This window comes from Procambarus clarkii, chromosome 2 (assembly GCF_040958095.1).
Source record: "Procambarus clarkii isolate CNS0578487 chromosome 2, FALCON_Pclarkii_2.0, whole genome shotgun sequence".
Classification (NCBI taxonomy): Eukaryota; Metazoa; Arthropoda; class Malacostraca; order Decapoda; family Cambaridae; genus Procambarus; species Procambarus clarkii.
Genome location: NC_091151.1, coordinates 10,460,154 through 10,482,474, shown reverse-complemented (window position 1 = coordinate 10,482,474; position 22,321 = coordinate 10,460,154). Strand labels below are relative to the sequence as shown.

The window sequence follows — 22,321 nt, the reverse complement described above, 5'->3', positions numbered from 1 at the left end:
ACTATCCCTATAATTAACAATAGCAACTATACCTTGGGCGACCAGCTCTAGATGTTGGGCTGGTCTTGGGGAGAGGTAAGATGGTTGGCCTCTCCCAGCTGCTCCCGTTTCCACACTGACCTCTTCCTTGTCTGGTCTACCCCAGACAGAGTATTGTATCCTTCCCCCTAGTCAAAGTTCTACCCAGTTACTAGCAAGGTTTAAGTTATAACAATTAACCTCTGTTTGTACTGAATTGATCCAGACTGGTTGATTTATTTTACTGAAATTAAATTACACAAACATCTAACGGCAGAGCTGTTCCCGATCCCCAAAATGGTTAATTGAACTTTGAGAAATATTAGACATGTCAACCCTGCTGACCTATGACCGCCGGTCACTCCGCCTTACAAGTTAGATCTGATTCGTGACGTCACTGATGGTGACTTAAACTCAATAATTAGAATACTCTTGATGTTGTACCCAGTACTATTATACAATACAATTTTAATACAAAATGAATAAAGGCTAATTTCTCTAAATTACTGAATACTATAGGATGATTCATTATACGCAGCTATGAACAAAGCGTCGGTTATTTCCACCGCGAATTCCCCTGGGGGTCAGGTCACCATGCGGGCTCAGCTTCCCATTCTCTTTTGTCGATAAACCACTCTGGATAATTCTTACAACAGCCTAGTTTGTTACACTTGTACAATGTATGCATCTTGTACCATGCATGCAGCAGTGCTAATAACACACTCGTTTGATACCCATACTTGCAGCAGTGCCTGGGACTCACTGTTCTTGTACACATTCCTGCAACAGTGCCAGGGAAAAAAAGAGGACCATTAAATGCAGATGTGCCAGGGACTCACCGTTCTCGAGCATATATACGCAACCTTGTCAGGGACTCGCCGTTCTGGTATACATACATACATACAACAATGCCACAGACTAGCGGTCTGGTACCTATATATGCAGCAGTGCCAAGGGCTCACCGTTCTGGTACAATACATGCAGCAGTCCCTGCCACTCACCGTTCCAGTACACATACATGCAGCAGTGCCAGGGACTCACCATTCTGGGTCCCCTATAAGCAGCAGTGAAAAACTGTTCTGTCACACATACATGCAACAATGACAAGAACTCATCTTTCTGGTTCACATACCTGCAGCGGTACCAGTGACTCTCACGGCTGGTACACATAAATGAAGCAGTGCTAGGGACACACTGTTCTGGAACTCATTACTGCATCAGTAATAGGGACTCACCTTTCAGGTACAAATTCACGCAAAAGCGCAAGGAACTCTTCGTTTTGAACACATTCATGCAACAGTGGCAGCGACTCATAATTCTGGCACCCCTTACCTCAGCTGTGCCATGGACTCACCGTTCTAGTACACATATCTGCAGCAGTGTCAGGGCAATCACCGTTCTGGTACCTATACATGCAACGGTGCCATGGATTCACTGTTGTGGTATATATACTCGCAGAAGTGCTAGAATTCCCTGTTATGGAAAACATACATGCAGCAGTGCAAGTGAGTCAAAGTTCTGGTACATATAAACGCAACAGTGTCAGGAACTTACCGTTCAGATTCATATACACGCAGCAGTGCAAGGGACTCACCATTCGGAGACCCATACACGCAGTAGAGCCTGGGTCTCACCGTTCTGGTACGCCACACATGCAGCAGTGCCAGGGACTCATCTTTCTGGTACACATACATGCAGCAGAAACAGGAACATACCGTACTGGTACATATATACGCAACAGTGCCAGTAACTCACCTTTCTGGCATCTATAAACGCAACAGTGCCAGGGAATCATGGTATTGGAACACAGTAATTCAGCAGCGCCAGGGACATGCTGTTCTGGAACGTATACACACAGCAGTGCCAGTGCCTAACTCTTCTGGTACATATACATGCAGCAGTGCCAGGGACTCACCGTTGTGGTACACATACATGCAGCAGTGCCAGGGACTCACCGTTGTGGTACACATACATGCAGCAGTGCCAGGGACTCACCGTTGTGGTACACATACATGCAGCAGTGCCAGGGACTCACCGTTGTGGTACACATACAAACACTTTGACTGCTGCGCACAAAGCATGACACAGACGAGGTCCTTCTTGTTGTTGAACATTCCTCCTGGGATCCGCCATTCGTCCATCAGGCGGCATAGTAGCGGACTGCTCTCATACTGCGGACCACACCACGTTACTCACACTACCTGTACTTCCCCACCTTACTGGACCACACCACGTTACTCACACTACCTGTACTTCCCCACCTTGCCGGACCACACCACGTTACTCACACTACCTGTACTTCCCCACCTTGCTGGACCACACCACGTTACTCACACTACCTGTACTTCCCCACCTTGCCGGACCACACCACGTTACTCACACTACCTGTACTTCCCCACCGTGCTGGACCACACCACGTTACTCACACTACCTGTACTTCCCCACCTTGCCGGACCACACCACGTTACTCACACTACCTGTACTTCCCCACCTTGCCAGACCACAACACGTTACTCACACTACCTGTACTTCCTCACCTTGCCAGACCACAACACGTTACTCACACTACCTGTACTTCCCCACCTTGCCGGACCACACCACGTTACTCACACTACCTGTACTTCCCCACCTTGCTGGACCACACCACGTTACTCACACTACCTGTACTTCCCCACCTTGCCAGACCACAACACGTTACTCACACTACCTGTACTTCCTCACCTTGCCAGACCACAACACGTTACTCACACTACCTGTACTTCCCCACCTTGCCGGACCACAACACGTTACTCACACTACCTGTACTTCCCCACCTTGCCGGACCACTCTGTACCTCCCTAACCAGTAGAGACCCTCCCCCAGACCATGCCCCCCTGCTCCCTAACCCCTGGACCCCGATGTTTCCCTACATGCCATCCATCTTTCCCACCTCCCCTTTCCCAACCCAAGTCTCTTCCTGTGTCCACACCCCTTGCCCTTCACAGTTTCTCCTGCCCATCATGGCTCATCATGCCTGCTCATCATAGAGGACATCAGTCACAGAAGGATAGACTGGGAAAACAAGGAACCACATGGAGGTGAGGAAACATGGAGAGCCAAACTGTTGGAAGTGGCCACAAGAAGCCTTTTAAGTCAGCATGTCAGAGGGGCACACAAGAATGAAAGGCACAGATGAACCAGCGTGACTCGACCTAGTCTTCACACTGAATGACTCCGACGTAAGAGAAATCGGTTTCGAAACCCCCTTTGGAATGAGCGATCACAGTGTACTGATGTTTGAGGATCTGGTCGAAGAAGAGTTAATATACTTAAGGAAGGACCAAGATAGCACGAGGATGGCATTCCAAAAGGAAAACTATGAGGAGATAAGAAAATTCCTAACAGATATATCTTGAGAAAAAGAACTCAAAGGGAAAGACGGCCCAAGACACTATGAACTTCCTCACACAGAAGTGTAAGGAGGCAGCAGACAAGTTCGTCCCTGTCCATAAGGAAAGAGATAAAATGCAGACGAGAAACCGTAAAAACCGTAAACCGTAAAAAAACCGTAAAAACCAGATCAAACCGTTTTTTACGGTTACGGAGACGGTTTGATCAGAGATATAACCTAGCTAAGCCACTAAGTACAGAGAGCGTGGAGAACTTAAATAAATAACAGGCCACTAGTGAGCAGAGAAAGATTCCAGAGTGCCAGGAATGAATACGTCAGGGTGAGAAGAGGGGCAGAAAGACAATATGAAAATGACATAGCAAGCAAGACAAAGACTCAACCTAAATTCTTGCACAGCCACATCAGGAGAAAAACAACAATGAAGGAACAGGTAATGAAACTGAGGACAGGGGTAGAAAAAACTCTTCAAACGATTAGAAAGTGTGCAAGGAACTCAATACGAAATTCCAAGAGGTCTTCACAGTAGGGCAAGGGAGAGTCCCAAAGATAAGAGAGGGAATAGCTAACCAAACACCACTATATGAGTTTGTGATTAACAGTGAGAAGGTGAGGAAGCATCTGCTAGAGTTGGAAGTGACAAAGGCTATAGGCCCAGATGGAATCTTACCTTGGACACTAAAGGACGGAAGGAAGGAGCAGAAGCACTGTGCCTGCCACTATCCATGGTGTATAACAAATCACTGGTAACAAGTGAACTGCCAAAAATTTTGAAGAGGCCAATGTAGTCCCGATATACAAGAAGGGGAATAGACAGGAGGCACAGAACTACAGGCCAGTGTCACTAACTTGCATACCATGCAAGGTGATGGAAAAAAAATTGCGAAGAAAGCTAGTGAAACATCTGGAGCAGAAGAACTTTGTATCACAACATCAGCATGGGTTCAGGGATGGCAAATCATGCCTCACAGGGTTAACTGAATTCAATGATCAGGCAAGAAAGAGAGGGATAAGCAGACTGCAAATTTGCTGATTTCCACAAAGCCTTTGACACAGTACCACATAAGAGACTGGTGCACAAACTGGAGATACAGGCAGAAGTGAAAGGGTAGGAACTCCACTGGATAAGGGAGTATTTAAGCAACAGAAAAGAGCGAATCACTGTGAGAGGTGAGGTTTCGGAATGGCAAGGCATCACCAGTGGAGTCCCTCAAGGATCGGTTCTTGGACCTATACTGTTCCTGATACATGTATTTGATCACCCAGTGGGAAAAGACTCGTTCCTCTCAATGTTTGCTGTTGATTCAAAAATTATGAGGAGGTTGAAGACAGAGTAAGATAGTATGAGGCTTGAAGATGACCTGAACAAACTTAATGAATGGTCCAACAAATGGCTGTTAAAGTTCAACCTAAGAAAATGTAAGGTAAAGAAAATAGGTGGACCAAATAGGAGGCCAGACACTGGATACCAAATGGGAGATGAAGTTCTTCACGAAACGGATAAAGAGAAAAATCTAGGCGTTGATATCACGACAAACCTGTCTCCTGAAACTCACATCCCCAAAAAAACATCGGCTGCGTATGCAAGGCTGACTAATATCAGAACTGAATTCAGAAACCTTTTTAAGGAACCATTCAGAACCTTGTATACCACGTATGTAAGACCAATCCTGGATTATGAAGCCCTAGCATGGAGCCCGTACCTCGTCAAGCAAAAGACGAAACTGGTTCAAGTTCAGAGGTATGCCACTAGGGTAGTCCCAGAAATATTGGGCATGAGGTACAAGGAAAGGCTGAGTGAATTGCTCCTCACGTCGCTGAAACACAAGAGCTCGGGAAGACATGATCACCATGCACAAAATTCTCAGGGGAATTGACATGGTAGACATGGATGGATCATTTAACACGGGTGGAATACGTACAAGGAAACACAGGTGAAAATTGAGTACCCAAATGAGCCACAGAGACATTAGAAAAAACTTTTTCAGTGTCAGAGTAGTTAGTAAATGGAATGCACTAGGAAGTGATGTGGTGGAGGCTGACTCCATACACAGTTTCAAATGTAGATATGATAGAGCCCAGTAGGCTCAGGAATCTGTACACCAGTTGATTGATGGTTGAGAGGCGGGACCAAAGAGCCAGAGCACAATCTCTGCAAGCACAAATAGGTGAGTACAAATAGGTGAGTATTGTTGTGGACCAAAGATGGTCCACAGGTAATGAACCATGCATTTTAAGTCAGCATGTCAAGGGTCCCACGGGAATGAGAGGCAACGATGAACCAGCAAGAATCGACCTAGTATTCACTCTGAACGATTCTGACATAAGGGAAATCGGTCTCGAAGCCTGCGTGGGTATGAGTAATCATAGTGTAATGTTGTTTGAGAATCTGGTCGAAGAAGGGTTAATGTTCTCAAGGAAGGGACCAGAAATCAAAAGGACGGCAATCCGGAAGGGAAACTATGAGGAGATAAGAAAATTCCTAACAGATATAACATGGGATACAGAGCTCAGGAAAAAGACGGCCCAAGACATGATCGACTACATCACGCAGAAGTGTGAGGAGGCAACAGACAGGTTTATCCAAGCCAAAAATGAAAAAATATAAATGCCGATGAGAAACCCATGCTTTAATCATAAATGTAGGCTAGCAAAGCAACTAAGTAAAAGGGCGTTGAGAAACTATAGAAATTACAGAACACTAGAGAGTGCCAGGAATAAATATGTCAGGGTGGGAAGAGAAGTAGAGAGGCAATATGAAAATGACATAGCGAGGAAGGCAAAGACTCAACCCAAACTGCTGCATAGCCACGTCAGGAGGAAAACAACAATGAAGGAACAGGTAGTGTACTGAGGATAGGGGTAAAAAGTCACTGTAAATGACAAGGAAGTGAATAAAAAAATCCTGTAGGTCTTCACCTCAGAGCAAGGAGAAGTCCCAAAGATAAAAGAGGGAATATCAAACCAAACACCACTAGAGGTGTTTGTGATTATAAGTGGGAAGGTGAGGAACCATTTGCTACATTTGGATGTGACAAAAGCTATAGGCCCTGATGGAATCGCACCATGCATTCTAAAGGAAGGAGCAGAAGCTCTGTGCCAGCCACTCTCCATCGTGTACAACAAATCTCTGGTAACAGGTGAACTGCCAACAATTTGGAAGATGGACAATGTAGTCTCAATATACAAGAAAAGTGATAGGCAGAAGGCACTGAATTTCAGGCCAGCGTCCCTAAGTTGCATTCCATGCAAGATGATGGAGAATATTGTGCGAAAAAACTAGTAGAATATCAGGAGCGAAAGAACTTTGTAACACAGCATTAGCATGGGTTCAGAGATGGCAAATCATGCCTAACAAGTTTAATTGAGTTCTGTGACCAGGCAACAAAAATTAGGCCGGAGAGAGAGGGCTGGGCAGACTGCATATTTCTGGACTGCCAGAAAGCTTATGACACAGTACCACATCAGAGACTAGTACACAAACTGGAGATGCAGGCAGGAGGGAAAGGGAAGGTACTCCACTGGATGAGGTAGTACCTAAGCAACAGGACGCAGCGAGTCACTGTGAGGAGTGGCGAGGATTCACCAGTGGAGTCCCTCAGGGGGTCAGTACTTGGATCTATACTGTTTCTGAGATACGTCAATGATCTCCCAAAAGGAATAGACTCGTTCCTCTCAATGTTTGCTGATGATGCAAAAATTATGAGGCAGATCAAGCCAGAGGAAGATTGTTTGAGGCTACAAGATGGCCTAGACAAACTGAAGGAAGGGTCCAACAAATGGCTACTTAAGTTCAACCTAAATAAATGTAAGGTAATGAAACTAGGAAGAGGAAATAGGAGGCCAGACACTGGATACTGAATGGAAGATGAAGTCCTTCACGAAACGGACCGAGAAAAAGAGAGATTAGGAGTTGATATCACGCCAAACCTGTCTCCTGAAGCCCACATCAAAAGAATAACATCAGCGGCCGATGCGAGGTTGGCTAACATCAGAACTGCTTTCAGAAACCTGTGTAAGGAATCGTTCAGAACATTGTATACCACATATGTAACGCCAATCCTGGAGTATGCGGCCCCAGAATGGAGCCCGTACCTTGTCAAGCACAAGACGAAGCTGGAAAAAGTTCAGAAGTATGCCACTAGGCTAGTCCCAGAACTAAGAGACATGAGTATGTAGAAAGGCTGTGTGAACTGCATCTCACGTCGCTGGAAGACAGAAGAGCTCGGGGAGACATGATCACCACATACAAAATGTTCAGGGGAACTGACATGGTTATCTTACCAATAGGTTACCTTGAAGTTATTTCGGGGCTTAGCGACCCCGCGGCCCGGTCGTCGACCAGGCCTCCTCCTCCCACGCCTCCTCCTCCTACCTTGTACTGGTAGACAAGGATGGATTATTTAACACGGGTGGTACAAGAACAAGGGGACACAGGTGGAAGCTGAGTACCCAGATGAGCCACTGAGACATTAGAAAGAATTTTTTCAGTGTCAGAGTAGTTAGTAAATGGAATTCACTAGAAAGTGATGTGTTAGAGGCTGACTCCATACACAGTTTGAAATGTACATATGACGGAGCCCAGTAGGCTCAGAGCTCTGTACACCAGTAGATTGACGGTTCAGAGGCGGGACCAAAGAGCCAGAGCTCAACCCTCGCAAGTGCAACTAGGTGAGTACAACTAGATGAGTACTTAGTTATACTCACCTAGCTGTACTAACCTAACTGAACTCACCTAGCTTTACTCACCAAGCTGTACTTGCCTAGATGTGTTAATCTAGTTATACAAACCTAATTGTACTCACTTAGTTGTACTCACTTAGCTGTTCTCACATGTAGTACCAATGTAGTACTGTACCTAATGTAGTACCAGTATTTAAAAAGGGTGACAGACAAGAGGCACTGAACTACAGGCCAGTGTCCTTAACTTGTATACCATGCAAGGTGATGGAGAAGATTGTGAGAAAAAACCTAGTAACACATCTGGAGAGAAGAGACTTCGTGACAACCCATCAACATGGGCTCAGGGAGGGTAAATCTTGCCTTACAGGCTTGATAGAATTCTACGATCAGGTGACAAAGATTAAGCAAGAAAGAGAAGGATGGGCGGACTGCATTTTTTTGGACTGTCGGGAAGCCTTTGACACAGTACCCAATAAAAGGTTGATGCATAAGCTGGAGAAACAGGCAGGAGTAACTGGTAAGGCACTCCAGTGGATAAGGGAGTACCTAAGCAATAGGAAGCAGAGAGTTACAGTGAGGGGTGAGACCTCAGACTGGCGTGAAGTCACCAGTGGAGTCCCACACGGCTCTGTGCTTGGACCTATCCTGTTCCTGATATACGTAAATAATCTCCCAGAGGGTATAGACTCATTCCTCTCAATGTTTGCTGACGACGCCAAAATTATGAGAAGGATTAAGACAGAGGAGGACAGCTTGAGGCTTCAAGAAGACCTGGACAAGCTGCAGGAATGGTCGAACAAATGACTGTTAGAGTTTAACCCAACAAATGTAGTGTAATAAAGATAGGAGTAGGAAGCAGGAGACCAGATACAAGGTATCACTTGGGAGATGAAATACTTCAAGAGTCAGAGAGAGAGAAAGACCTGGGGGTTGATATCACGCCAGACCTGTCCCCTGAAGCTCATATCAAGAGGATAACATCAGCGGCATATGCCAGGATGGCTAACATAAGAACGGCCTTTAGAAACTTGTGTAAGGAATCTTTCAGAAAATTATACCCCACATATGTCAGACCAATCCTGGAGTATTCGGCTCCAGCATGGAGTCCATATCTAGTCAAGCATAAGACTAAACTGGAAAAGGTTCAAAGGGTTGCCACCAGACTAGTACCCGAGCTGAGAGGTATGAGCTACGAGGAGAGACTACGGGAATTAAACCTCACTTCGTTGGAAGACAGAAGAGTTAGGGGGGACATGGTCACCACATTCAAGATTCTCAAGGGAATCGACAGGGGTGATAAAGACAGGCTATTTAACACAAGGGGCACACGCACTAGGGTCACAGGTGGAAACTGAGTGCCCAAATGAGCCACAGAGATATTAGAAAGAACTTTTTTAGTGTCAGAGAGGTTGACAAATGGAATGCATTAGGCAGTGATGTGGTGGAGGCTGACTCCATACACAGTTTCAAGTGTAGATATGATAGAGCCCAATAGGCTCAGGAATCTGTACACCTGCTGATTGACGGTTGAGAGGCGGTACCAAAGAGCCAGAGCTCAACCCCCGCAAGCACAACTAGGTGAGTACATAACTTTAATCACTTAGCTTTACTCACCAACCTGTACTCACCTAGCTGTACTCACCAAGCTGTTCTTGCCTGGATGTGCTCATCAATAGTTGTACTCATCTAAATATACTCACTTAATGAGTTGTACACGCCTAGGTGTACTCACCTAACAATACACATGTAGGTGTACCCACCTAGCTGAACTCACCTACCTGTGCTTATCCAGTGTTACTCACCTAATTGAACTCACTTAGCTGTACTCACCTGGTTGTAATCACCTAACTGCACTCACCTAGTTGTACTCACCAAGCTGTATTCACCTAGCTGTACGCATCTAGTTAAACAATACCCTAGTTGTACTCATCTACTTTAACACTGTGTAGGCTTGCCACACAGGGGAGGCCTTGCCACACAGGGGAGGCCTTGCCACACAGGGGAGGCCTTGCCACACAGGGGAGGCCTTGCCACACAGGGGAGGCCCTGCAACATAGAGGAGGCCTATCAACACAGTGGGGGCCCTGCAAGACAGTGGAAGCTTTGTAACACTGGGACCATGTGATAAATAAATGAGCTTTAATTCATAACTCACCAGCATGAAGGTCTTGTCCCGAGCGACTGTGAGGTGAAGGCCACGGAGAGCGAACAGTGAAGCCAGGAGTGTTATGAAGTGTGGGACCAGCTCCATCCTGCCACCAGCTGCTCCAACAGCTGGGTTCCTGCACCACCAGCTTCTCCAACAGCTGGGTTCCTGCACCACCAGCTTCTCCAACAGCTGGGTTCCTGCACCACCAGCTTCTCCAACAACTGGGTTCCTGCACCACCAGCTTCTCCAACAGCTGGGTTCCTGCACCACCAGCTTCTCCAACAGCTGGGTTCCTGCACCACCAGCTGCGTCCCTGCTATACCAGCTGGTTTCCGGTAAGCAAGCTGGTGCGCCGTATCTGTGGAAGAAAGAGTTAGTGTGAGGTGGAAGCTTTTCTTAACCTGATGAAAGGTATATAGTGTGTGATGGAGCTCAGCCGTTGGACAGATAGCTATACTTTATTCGTAGGTGTTATTTATTCGTAAGTGTTAATTTTATACATCTATAGTTGGGTTGCTTTTTACAAATTTATAGTAACTTATTTACCGAAGAGAAAGTATTAATGGTAACATAACATGAAATATCTGTATTTGTAAACTGAAAACTCTAAAATTAGATTTAGAAGCAATATTTATGAATGATTTTAAAATTTGTTGTAAAAAAATCACAAGAAATTATTTCTGTAACAACTTATGCAAATCATTACAATAAGAAGGTAACAATAGTGTAACTAAGCAGGTGTACAGCAGTGTAATCCAAACTTTACATTTTGACTTCAAGTGAGTAACTTTTAACTTACAATTTGAAAGGTGATATATTGAAAAAAATGTAGTTTCCCTTAGATCAGTGATAAATATGTCGTTCTTTTACTTTACAAAAGTTAGACTATTAGAATCCATTTTCTTGGACTAAGAAACTCATCTTTATTTATATGTATTTAAAAAGTTTTATATAAATATAAATATAATATCTCATTTATTCAAAAAGTTTTCACACTCACAGTCAACAAATTCTAGGACTATCCTGGACCTAAGTCACTTACAACACACAGTTCCCCGCATCATAGATCTTACTTCAAAGTAACTCAAAACGCCTGTCAGTAAACCATCTCTCCGTGAAAGTAGTTCCTTCAACAGTCCATATATCCAGTTGGGGGGGTCTCCCTTGTATTATTTTATCTTGATTTTAACTTGTTTTATTCTATCCTGTATACCTGCTGCAACATTGTTTATACCACTCATTCCTGAATTGTATCTCCCGACAATTAAGTTTACATTTTTGGAAAAGTTGTAGTGGCCAGTGACAAGTTAGTGGCTGTAAAGATAATTAAGTTTAGGTGAACGATTCTCTTTAGAAAAAAGGGGATCATTCATTCATGATTTATTTATTTCAATTGTAGATCTGGACATCAGGTCTGATAGTAGATTGCAATAAGTGCGAGGATGGACACCCATGATTCATCTTGAACATTTCCTCCATTCACAATTAAGCTTATCCAGACCAATAATTTGAAAGTCGCATAGTCACTTAGCCATACCGACCTAGTCACTTACTATTAAATGACAATAATGTCGACCAGTTATCAAGCTGACCGAACTAACCATGATATTTATTATACCTTTTTATTATGTTTAATCCTGTCATATGTGCTGTAGCGTCCTTTAACTTTCAAGAATCGTTTAATATTGATCACAATTTGAAAATACTAGACAGAGAGATAACTGTAAGGTTGCATTCAACATTATTACTTTCACATAAACATATCTAGGTTTCCATAGCATCTATGGTGGGTGGAAGTGGTACTAGATCAGTGTTACAGAAAACAATGGCATTATTACTGTCGATGTGACAGTCAACGATGTGACAGTCAACTCTTCTGGCTTTTAATACTTTCAACAGTCGATCTAGATAGATAACAAATAATACAATACAAAAAACAGTACTTTATTTGATCCCGTGTTTTTGTGAAAAATATTCAGAGATAACATTAATCCATTTCATTGCTAATTTGTGTACGTTATAAGAGATATATAGATATCTAGCTATGACAGGAAATACTTTCCTATTAAGCAATTCTATAAAAAGTTTGATGTGTTCAACTATGTCAAATGCTTTGGAAGTATAAAGAAACAAAGAACCGAGAATCTTGCGCTTGCAGTTCTGAATAGTTCCCGCCACCACAAAACTATACATCGTTTTTGAGTTGTGGGGAAAATTCCAGGCAGCTATTCTCTCTTTTTCAAATTGATTTAATAAAATAAAGTTATGTCTTATTTATTTTCTTAGTAAGTAAGTATTAATTAAGTGGACTGTATATACTGGTAAACTGCCTGAAATCTTCTTACACACTATTGGGAGGGACAATTGGTAGCCTAAACCACTATGTTATGGCTCCTTCTTAAACTACCAATTGTTTACCTTTAAAACTGTTATTTCAGTTATTTCATTATATAGTGTACCACATATGGTGGTCTAAACTACTTATAATATAATAATTAATTATAACTACTGCTACTAATATAATGTCTTAGCTGTGCCAGTAGAATGGGTCTAGTAAGGCGTGTAGGTGTAGCCTCAGAATGGGTGTGGCCCTGCCTCTTTGTGCCACGTAATGGCGGCTGGTGGGAAGGATAAGGCTTGGCAAACAAGTAGTTAATTATGTGTATGAACCAACTGTCTGCACAGATTCTTGCTGCTCCTCTCACAATTTACCTGTATGGGATGCAAGGAATTAATCAAAGTTCCCTAAACATATCAATTACAGGTATGATATGAACTGTGAGGGTTGTAATGGGGTACACGTACGTTGTAATTTGGGGATCTCCTACGACTTAACCATCTACTTATTTATATTAATCAGTGCACTTGAATAATAAACAATACTTGGTAGACGGATACAGTCGTTGTTGTGATGTTGTTAGGCTGTGTTGCTGGTGTTGACACGTAAATGGGGTGTCTAGTTGTTTACACCAGTTCTAAGACAGCGTGGTAGGCTGGTCCCCTGTTTTGTTGTTATTGTGTATGTGGAGCGGGCCTCCCTCTACTCGGCCAACGCCCAATGCTCTGGTTCCTCACTCAAAGTAATTTTACATTAACAAGGGAACCTAGCTACTATTTGATGTAAATAATTATATTCATTCTTATTGAATACTTTTTTGTTAACTTTAGAGACTAAACTAGTCTATTAACAATGTTTCATAATGTAAATATACGATGACTTCGATGACGTCACGGAGTCGATGACGTCACGGAGTCTCCCATTTTCCATCCTGAAGGGAGTATAGACTAGGGGAGACTGTGTTATTTGTGTGTGTGTGTCGGTTTCCCGACATAATTCCCAGGGGGCAGAACACGGGTCGAAGTCCCGTTAAGGACTGCGATCACTTTATTCTTCTCCCTCAGAATTATAGTGCTGCTTTAATTTGAGTTTACATTGTTGTGCAGCAGTCCGTTGGGGACGTATGTCGCGTACTGGCGTATCGGGTGTTGGAAGTCGTTGTACGTCTTCTTTCCTGGCCAGTTCTAAAGGTACTAATTTCTCTAAAGTTTTGAGAGTAGTGTTGCCTTTGCATTTTACTTTCACTATTCTCAAGATGCCCTGGCTGTCTGGATGAACGGAGACTATTTCTCCTATAGGCCACTCAGAGCGTGGTCCATCACTATCCACCAGAACTATGTCACCAGGGTTCAAGTTAATTCTGTTATAGGGACTATTTGCCCCGTAATGATACTCCCTCAGAGCTGTTAGGTATTCACGAGTCCATACGTCATTCCACCGACTTATCACCCCTGAAAGATGTTTGAAACGTTGAACCAAATCACTCTCTTTGACATATGAAGGATCCTCTGGTTCCTCATCCGTAAGGGACACAAGTGTTGTGAGAGGTCTCCCATACATCAAATGAGCTGGACTTAATGGTTCAAGCTGCAAAGCATCATCAGAGAGGTAGGTAAGTGGTCGGTTGTTAACTCGTGCTTCTATTTCTATGATTACTGTTTGAAGCTCCTGAAGGTCAATCTTTTGGCGGTGTAGGGTTTTCCGTAAAGACCGTTTCACCGTACCAACCATCCGTTCATAGAAGCCTCCATGCCATGGTGCTCTGGGAGGTATGAATTTCCAATAGCACTGCCGTTGAGTTAGGGCTGTGCGTACCTTTGGGTGTGTCCAGATTTTCCTCAGGCATGCTTCTCCTGCCACCAAGTTGGACCCATTGTCTGAAATCATTAACTTGGGACAAGATCTACGTGAAGCAAACCTGCGGAAAGCCTGTAAGAATGCTTCGGCACTCATATCGGGAGTCACTTCTAGATGGACTGCCCTTGTTGTGGCACAAGTAAAAAGACAGATATAGGCCTTTACTGGTTTCTTGTCTTTAGTGCCTGTCAGTGTTAGTGCTCCTGTGAAATCTACTGTTGTCTCAAAAGGATGAATATGTACGACTCGTTCCTTCAGAAGTGGAGGAGAGCCAGGATATGGACACACTCTGGCATCGTATCTTCGGCATACAACACAGGATTTGATTATGGATTTTACTGTCTGTCTACCTTGGGGTAGCCAGTACTGTTGTCTTAATTCTGTGAGAGTATCTAATACCCCACCATGCAGAGTGCAGTATTTGTGTATATGTAACACAATTAGTTTGCTTACTATGTGGTGACGAGGGAGCAATATTGGATTTTTTGCTTCCAGATCTATGTCAGCATGTTGTAAGCGTCCTACGCATCTTATCAAGTTATAATTGTCAGTGTCTAACCAGAGACCCAGATCATGTTGTAGCTTCTTAGGAACATTGTCAATTTCTGTCCCGAATGTGTCGGTCTGAGCTCTTTTAACCCAGTACCTTAAGGCACTAGGGAATTTATGCTTGATTCCTATTTTCTTTAGAAAATCAAACACTACTTGGGTGACACCTACAAGTTTGTTCAGTTCAGAGTACCGAGCAGGATCAATTACCAAAGTCTGAGGTAGTTCCGGGTTCTCAGTGGGAACAGTGACATTGGTCACAATGACTTGCGGCTTTTGTTCAGGCCACTGGTCGCTGATTAGCCACTGAGGTCCATTGAACCACATCTCTGCCTTTGTTAATTGCCGTAAAGTCAGGCCTCGGGAGAGATAGTCAGCTGGATTCTCTTTAGTAGGTACATATCTTAATTTATACCCTGCTGACAACTCTCGTATTTCCTTAACGCGGTTACGCACGTAAGGATTCTTACTGTTATTGTTTTTAACCCACTGTAGCACTGCCTCATTATCTGACCATACTACTGTTTCTGTAAAGTGGATGTGGCTTAAGGCCTTGATCAGATAATAAGCCAATCTTAAACCTAGCAGTAAGGCTGTTAATTCCAGTTGTGGCAGTGATCTTTTCTTTAAAGGTGCCACTCTGGCCTTTGATGTGAGCAAACTGGCTGGCCCATTTGAGACCAGGTAAGCTACTGTACCATAAGCCTTTCCTGAGGCATCACAAAATACATGTAGCTTAATTGGTTCCTTTTCATTTACTACTGTGTTCCTAGGGAACTTGACAGACTCTAGGATGCTTAAATCTTTCACTAACCCTTGCCATTTTTCCTGTAGGGCAGGTGTTAGAAGATCATCCCAGCCTATCTTTTGTTGTCAACAATCCTGTATCAACTTCTTCCCATTAATTAGTATTGGACTTAATAAGCCTAATGGGTCGAAGGGTTTGCTGACTTGTGATAGCAATTTTCTCATTGTTAAGTTAGTGGTATCTGTCTCCACTGACTTGATTGTCAACTGATCGGTTGTCGTGTTCCATTGGACACCTAGTACCTTTGTCATCTCGGGTACTTGGTAGTCGGGAAATTCAGTTGTGATCAGTTGTTTTAATTTGTCATTGTTAGAGACCCAAGACTTGAGAGGCATATTGACTCCCATTAATTCTCGATTGGCCTCATGGTATATGTCCAACAGCTTACTTTCACTGTTGGCTGTTCCTTGAAAGTTATCCACATACAGGTTTTCGCTAATTTCTGTCTTGTTCGGGCTATTGGACTTCTTCAAGTGCGTATCCAAGGTAGCTTGAAGCAGAAATGGTGAGCTCGTGGCTCCGAACAAAACAGACGCAAACCTATAAGTGATTATTTCACTGTTTGGATCATTAGGATCCTTAATCCATAGGAACTTTGTGTAGTTCCGGTCTTCTTCTTGAAGACCTACCCTAAGGAATGCCTTGCTAATGTCGGCCGTATATGCATAAGTCCCTATACGAAACTTTAACAGCACGTCATAAAGCCTTTGTGTTAGGCTTGGGCCTGTTTGAAGGCAATCATTTAACGAAACACTATTCTGCCCCATCTTAGCACTGCAATTAAATACTATCCGTAATGGGGTAGTCGCAGAATCCTTCTGAACATGGTGGTGTGGCAGATAATGTCCTTCCTTTGGGTTATCATTTGTTACAACTTCGATAAATTTGTCATCGAGCTGCTTCTGTATTATTTCATGGTACAACTTCAAGTTCTCAGGTTGTCTTTGTAAACGTAACACCTGTGATCTTAATTGATTTTGTGCCATGAAGTAGTTGATGGGTAGCTGAGGGTGATTCAGCTTCCATGGTAACCGGACCCAGTACTGATTATCTTTGTAGATAACTGAGTCTAGGTATTGTTTATAAGTCCAGTCATCATCTGGACTAGGTTGTTCAGGGACAATGCCGAGAGTTGCCAGGTCCCATAACTTATATACTGGGGGATCAAGTTCATCCTCGGAAATGTCTCTGAGTTGCAGTGGAGACTGTTCTCCTAGTCATGCAACCATTACTGTGTTGGCATGTTGGTGATCCACAGGTGCGGGTTGTTTTAGCCGTAATACTGGGCCTGTTAGTAAATAGCCACCTGCAGATGGTAACACGTTCATACCGTGGTAATCTTCCTTTCCTATGATAAACTTATGGTAGACATCTGATCCCATAAGGATTCCAATATCGGAAAGGTTGTTCGATGTAATGTTATCAGCCAAAGGAATTCCCTTTTCTTCCAGGAATTTGGCTGTTGTTCCTAGACCTTCTATATACAGGTCTGTTGGAAATCTATCTACTACTAGTGCTGGTACTTTTCGTACATAACCTCCTAGTCGTACTGTGGGTCGTACTACCCTGTAAGTTCGGGCTCCTGAGTTAGTCAGGAATCCTTTTATGTTTATCCGTGTCTCCTCTACAGGCGTAAGTTTCAGTTTATCTACCAACTCCTTGGATATAAAGGTCAGTTGGGACCCCTGATCAAATAATCCACGTACGGTGGCTTTATTCTTTCCATTTCTAATGATCAATCGTGCAGTAGGTAGAGCTGATTTATGATTAGACCTGGTTGTGAAGACACTTATGTCAGGTAACACAGTACAAAGCTTTACTGATGCTGTAGCTCCTTCCTCCTCCTGTGGTTTGGGAGACTTTATACTTGTGTCCCCACAAAGTGCAGTATGGTGTTGACCCTTATGGCACTTAGTGCAGATGCGCATTGCTGTTGTGCAATTGTCGGGATGATGTTCCCTTATACACTTGCTACATCTACGTAACTCCTTGAGTCGTTTTATGCGTGTTGCACGATCAGGGTAGCGTCTGCAATTGTACATGGAATGTGATTGCTCACAAAACACACATGGTCTCCAGACATTAACAGTATCTTGAGGAGTCACCGTCTTGGGTGACGCGTTAACTGTAGGTTTGGAGGGACCAACTGCATATGTTCCTACACTGCCCTGATTCCACTTTGTGGAGGGGGAAGATGTTTTAGCTTTGTTTGGAGTACTGTTTGTACTCTGTTGTTTACTATTAGTAGCAGACGTAGGTTTAGATGTCGTTTTTTCTTCTGGATTAACTCTTTCTCGTTCTATGATGGTTCGTAAACCCTTTGTAATCTCATTTACAGTCAAGGATGACTTACCTACTAATACAAACAACTTATCCAGTATGTCCCTGGGTAATTTCCGTGTCATATGGACTTGTATTATCCAGTCTGACTCATCCAGGTTCACTTTATTTTTAAGTGCCTTGAGCATGGACTCAAGCTCCAATCTGAAGGTTTGGAGTGAGACTGCAGTATTATTTGGAGGTTTAATGTCTAACAGTCTCTGTGTTAGAATTCTGATAGTCCTTTCAGGTTTAGCGTAATTATCTTTCAGGAGTTGCACTGCATTGTCATAACCATCATCTGTGTGATTTAGATTACAGACTACCTGATACGCTTCATCCTTCAAGACACTCTGTAAGTATGTAAACTTTGTTGTTTTTGGCACATTAGCATTAGAATCCACAGAATCGACAAATTTGCTCCAGAAACCGTCCCAACTCTCGTCTTCTCTTCCAGAAAAAGTTGGTAAACTAAGTGATGGCAATTTGACTTCTGGTGCTGTCTGTTTCTGGGAAGTTGTGGTTACAATATTTATATTGGCTTTATGGGCATGTATGATATCATCAAAGTATTGCAACCGTGTAAACATTGTATCTTCATAATCGGAATGTTCTTGTATAACATCTTGTAATGTTACTCCACCAACACTGGTATTCTGAAGTAAAACTTGATATTCTTTCATTTGTTGCAACACACGGTCATATTTGTTCCGTGTAAGCTTAAGATAATTTTCCAATGCTACATAGTTAACTGGAGTTTATTTACTCATGTTTTCACATGTGCTAATCTGCCGTGATAAATGATCCCTCAATCCTGTGAGGGTTATTTGGACATTTGTGACAGTAGACATCTTGGAAGTACTTGTTAGTCGTATAGACTATATTTAAATATACACTTTAAAATCATACACATTATAATTTGAGTGGTAGACCTGTATCAATGCTGGTATCCGCAAGTTAGCCCATCATTATCACTCTTGGTTGGTACAGAGACACAGGTTAACACTCAAAGGTGAAATGATTATAGGTAAATTGTACTAATGTTATATTGATATCATATTGACAACACAACTCGGGTTGTCTTAAATACAGCATAAAAAATATGTACTTGCTAGGTTGTAATATGTGTTCAACTCTAGACAAGTGTAACATTCTTACCCTTACACCAGGTTAGCACAATAAATTAGACTAGGTTGCTGTACAACACCAGCCTAAAATGTTCTACCCTTGTGCAAGAATTAGTAGTAAATGATGTGGCATGCAGTAAATGTTACAGTAATGACAATAATAATGCAATAATTACAAAAAAACATTTATAAGTAACTTATAAGTAAAGTAGCCTCTTATCAACCTCTTGTAATTAAATGAAAAAACACAATTGTTCCTTTGATACTGACAGAACAATAATAGTGCTTGTTGTAAGTTCTGTTTGCTATGAGATTGAAAAGTTAGGCTAGAAAATATGCAAAAAATATAGCAGTGTCTTCCTGCTATAATGTGTAGGTAATATTGCACTATCACTATATGTATGTATAATATCTAGTTCAAAGAACTAAATAATACGGTTCGAAGGCCCAAAATAATGTGGGGAAAATTCCAGGCAGCTATTCTCTCTTTTTCAAATTGATTTAATAAAATCAAGTTATATCTTATTTATTTTCTTAGTAAGTAAGTATTAATTAAGTGGACTGTATATACTGGTAAACTGCCTGAAATCTTCTTACACACTATTGGGAGGGACAATTGGTAGCCTAAACCACTATGTTATGGCTCCTTCTTAAACTACCAATTGTTTACCTTTAAAACTGTTATTTCAGTTATTTCATTATATAGTGTACCACATATGGTGGTCTAAACTACTTATAATATAATAATTAATTATAACTACTGCTACTAATATAATGTCTTAGCTATGCCAGTAGAATGGGCCTAGTAAGGCGTGTAGGTGTAGCCTCAGAATGGGTGTGGCCCTGCCTCTTTGTGCCACGTAATGGCGGCTGGTGGGAAGGATAAGGCTTGGCAAACAAGTAGTTAATTATGTGTATGAACCAACTGTCTGCACAGATTCTTGCTGCTCCTCTCACAATTTACCTGTATGGGATGCAAGGAATTAATCAAAGTTCCCTAAACATATCAATTACAGGTATGATATGAACTGTGAGGGTTGTAATGGGGTACACGTACGTTGTAATTTGGGGATCTCCTACGACTTAACCATCTACTTATTTATATTAATCAGTGCACTTGAATAATAAACAATACTTGGTAGACGGATACAGTCGTTGTTGTGATGTTGTTAGGCTGTGTTGCTGGTGTTGACACGTAAATGGAGTGTCTAGTTGTTTACACCAGTTCTAAGACAGCGTGGTAGGCTGGTCCCCTGTTTTGTTGTTATTGTGTATGTGGAGCGGGCCTCCCTCTACTCGGCCAACGCCCAATGCTCTGGTTCCTCACTCAAAGTAATTTTACATTAACAAGGGAACCTAGCTACTATTTGATGTAAATAATTATATTCATTCTTATTGAATACTTTTTTGTTAACTTTAGAGACTAAACTAGTCTATTAACAATGTTTCATAATGTAAATATACGATGACTTCGATGACGTCACGGAGTCGATGACGTCACAGAGTCTCCCATTTTCCATCCTGAAGGTAGTATAGACTAGGGGAGACTGTGTTATTTGTGTGTGTGGTTGTGTGTGTGTGTCGGTTTCCCGACATGAGTAACCAGTTTTGTATGCAAACTGAATCAGAGGCTTCTACCTCGTCAGGTGTTTCGAAAATCATTGAGTATGTAATAAAATACTTGTAGGGGAATCATTCTCTGTTGAAAGATAATTAATATATTACCAAGTAATATATAAGGATGCAACATAGGTGTAGAGGCAACCCCACTATCAGGCTGGGCGCGCCAGCTTGGCTCCTGCGTCACGCACCGCAGTAGACAATGGGGAAACTGAAGTTGTTTCTTATTATGCCTTATGAATTAAATAATACTAAGAAATTAACTGATACTAAAATAACTAATTGAATAAACAGTATTAATTCAAATTTATAAATTATTTAAGATTTAAACTGTCAGCGGATAAATAAATATTATAGGTCTCTCTCTTACCTCGAGAGTCAGAAAAAAGGGGACACTTTGGCGCCAATATCCCGGACTACTCTCTTGGTTTACTGACGGGTTTGTGTGCCCGTCACAAGTCTCAGGATAAAGCTAAGATAAACAGATCAGTTACTGTTCTAAAGCTACTGTTGGAACACGACCATGAAGTTTGGATGTGTCCGCCTTTCAGTTCAGTGACAGATAAGTGTTATCCGTTCCTTACTACTCTTTGTTGTGGCCATAATGTTGGAGTATGGGGGGGGGGTAACACGGGGGTGGAAAAGTGCGGTTATAATGAATGAAAACTAAATATCTCATGTAAGTGAGAACTTATAATTAATTAAGTAGTTCCCCTTTTGACAGGACGGGGCAGTTTTTATCATCATGTTTGTGAGATTTTTATAAAAGAGAAGTATCTAAGTACGTGGTTTCTCACTTAATTTGCCCATTTATCAGCGTTTTGGATCAGTTTCAAGGGAGTGTGGTAACATGTTACCAGATAACACTAATGGATGGAAAGTATTTGTTGGGTAATATCAGTATAAGAATCTTATTTGTCTCTAGTACATTTTGGGCAGTACATTGCTTGTACTGCCCAAAACTGGTACAAGGTCTATATTTTTTTAATATTTGTTATTTAATAGAATGTTTTTTTTTAGCTCTGTGTGTGTATTTACTAAGATGCCTAGTTGTACTTACCTAGTTGTGGTTGTGGGGGTTGAGCTCTGACTCACTGGTCCTCCCTCTCAACTGTCAATCAACTAATGAACAGATTCCTTAGCCTATTGGGCTCTATCATATCTACACTTGAGGCTGTGTATGGAGTCAGCCTCATCACTTCCTAATGCATTCCATTTGTCTTCTACTCTGACACTGAAAAAAATCTTTCTAACGTCTCTATGGCTCATTTGGGCACTCAATTTCCACCTGTGTCCCCTAGTGTGTGTGTCATTTGTTTTAAATAGTATGTCTTTATCTACCCTATCAATTCCTCTGAGAATCTTGTTTGTGGTAATCATGTCCCCTCTAACTCTTCTGTCTCCCAGTGACGTCAGTTTTAATTCCCAAAGTCTCTCCTTGTAGCTCATATCCCTCAGTTCGGGT

At 42.3% G+C, this 22,321-nt stretch overlaps 1 protein-coding gene across 1 annotated transcript in view; it reads right to left on the bottom strand.

Moving 5' to 3' along the window:
• LOC123753586 (mucin-2-like) overlaps positions 1 to 22,321 on the bottom strand; it is a 38,286-nt gene that overhangs the window by 4,012 nt on the left and 11,953 nt on the right. Inside the window, exons 4-6 of the mRNA XM_069328796.1 lie at positions 2,031 to 2,189; positions 1,573 to 1,697; positions 1,060 to 1,177 (exon numbers count right to left, since the gene is read on the bottom strand). Of these exons, the coding sequence (XP_069184897.1) occupies positions 1,060 to 1,177; positions 1,573 to 1,697; positions 2,031 to 2,189 (402 nt within the window). The remainder of the gene's footprint in view (positions 1 to 1,059; positions 1,178 to 1,572; positions 1,698 to 2,030; positions 2,190 to 22,321) is intronic.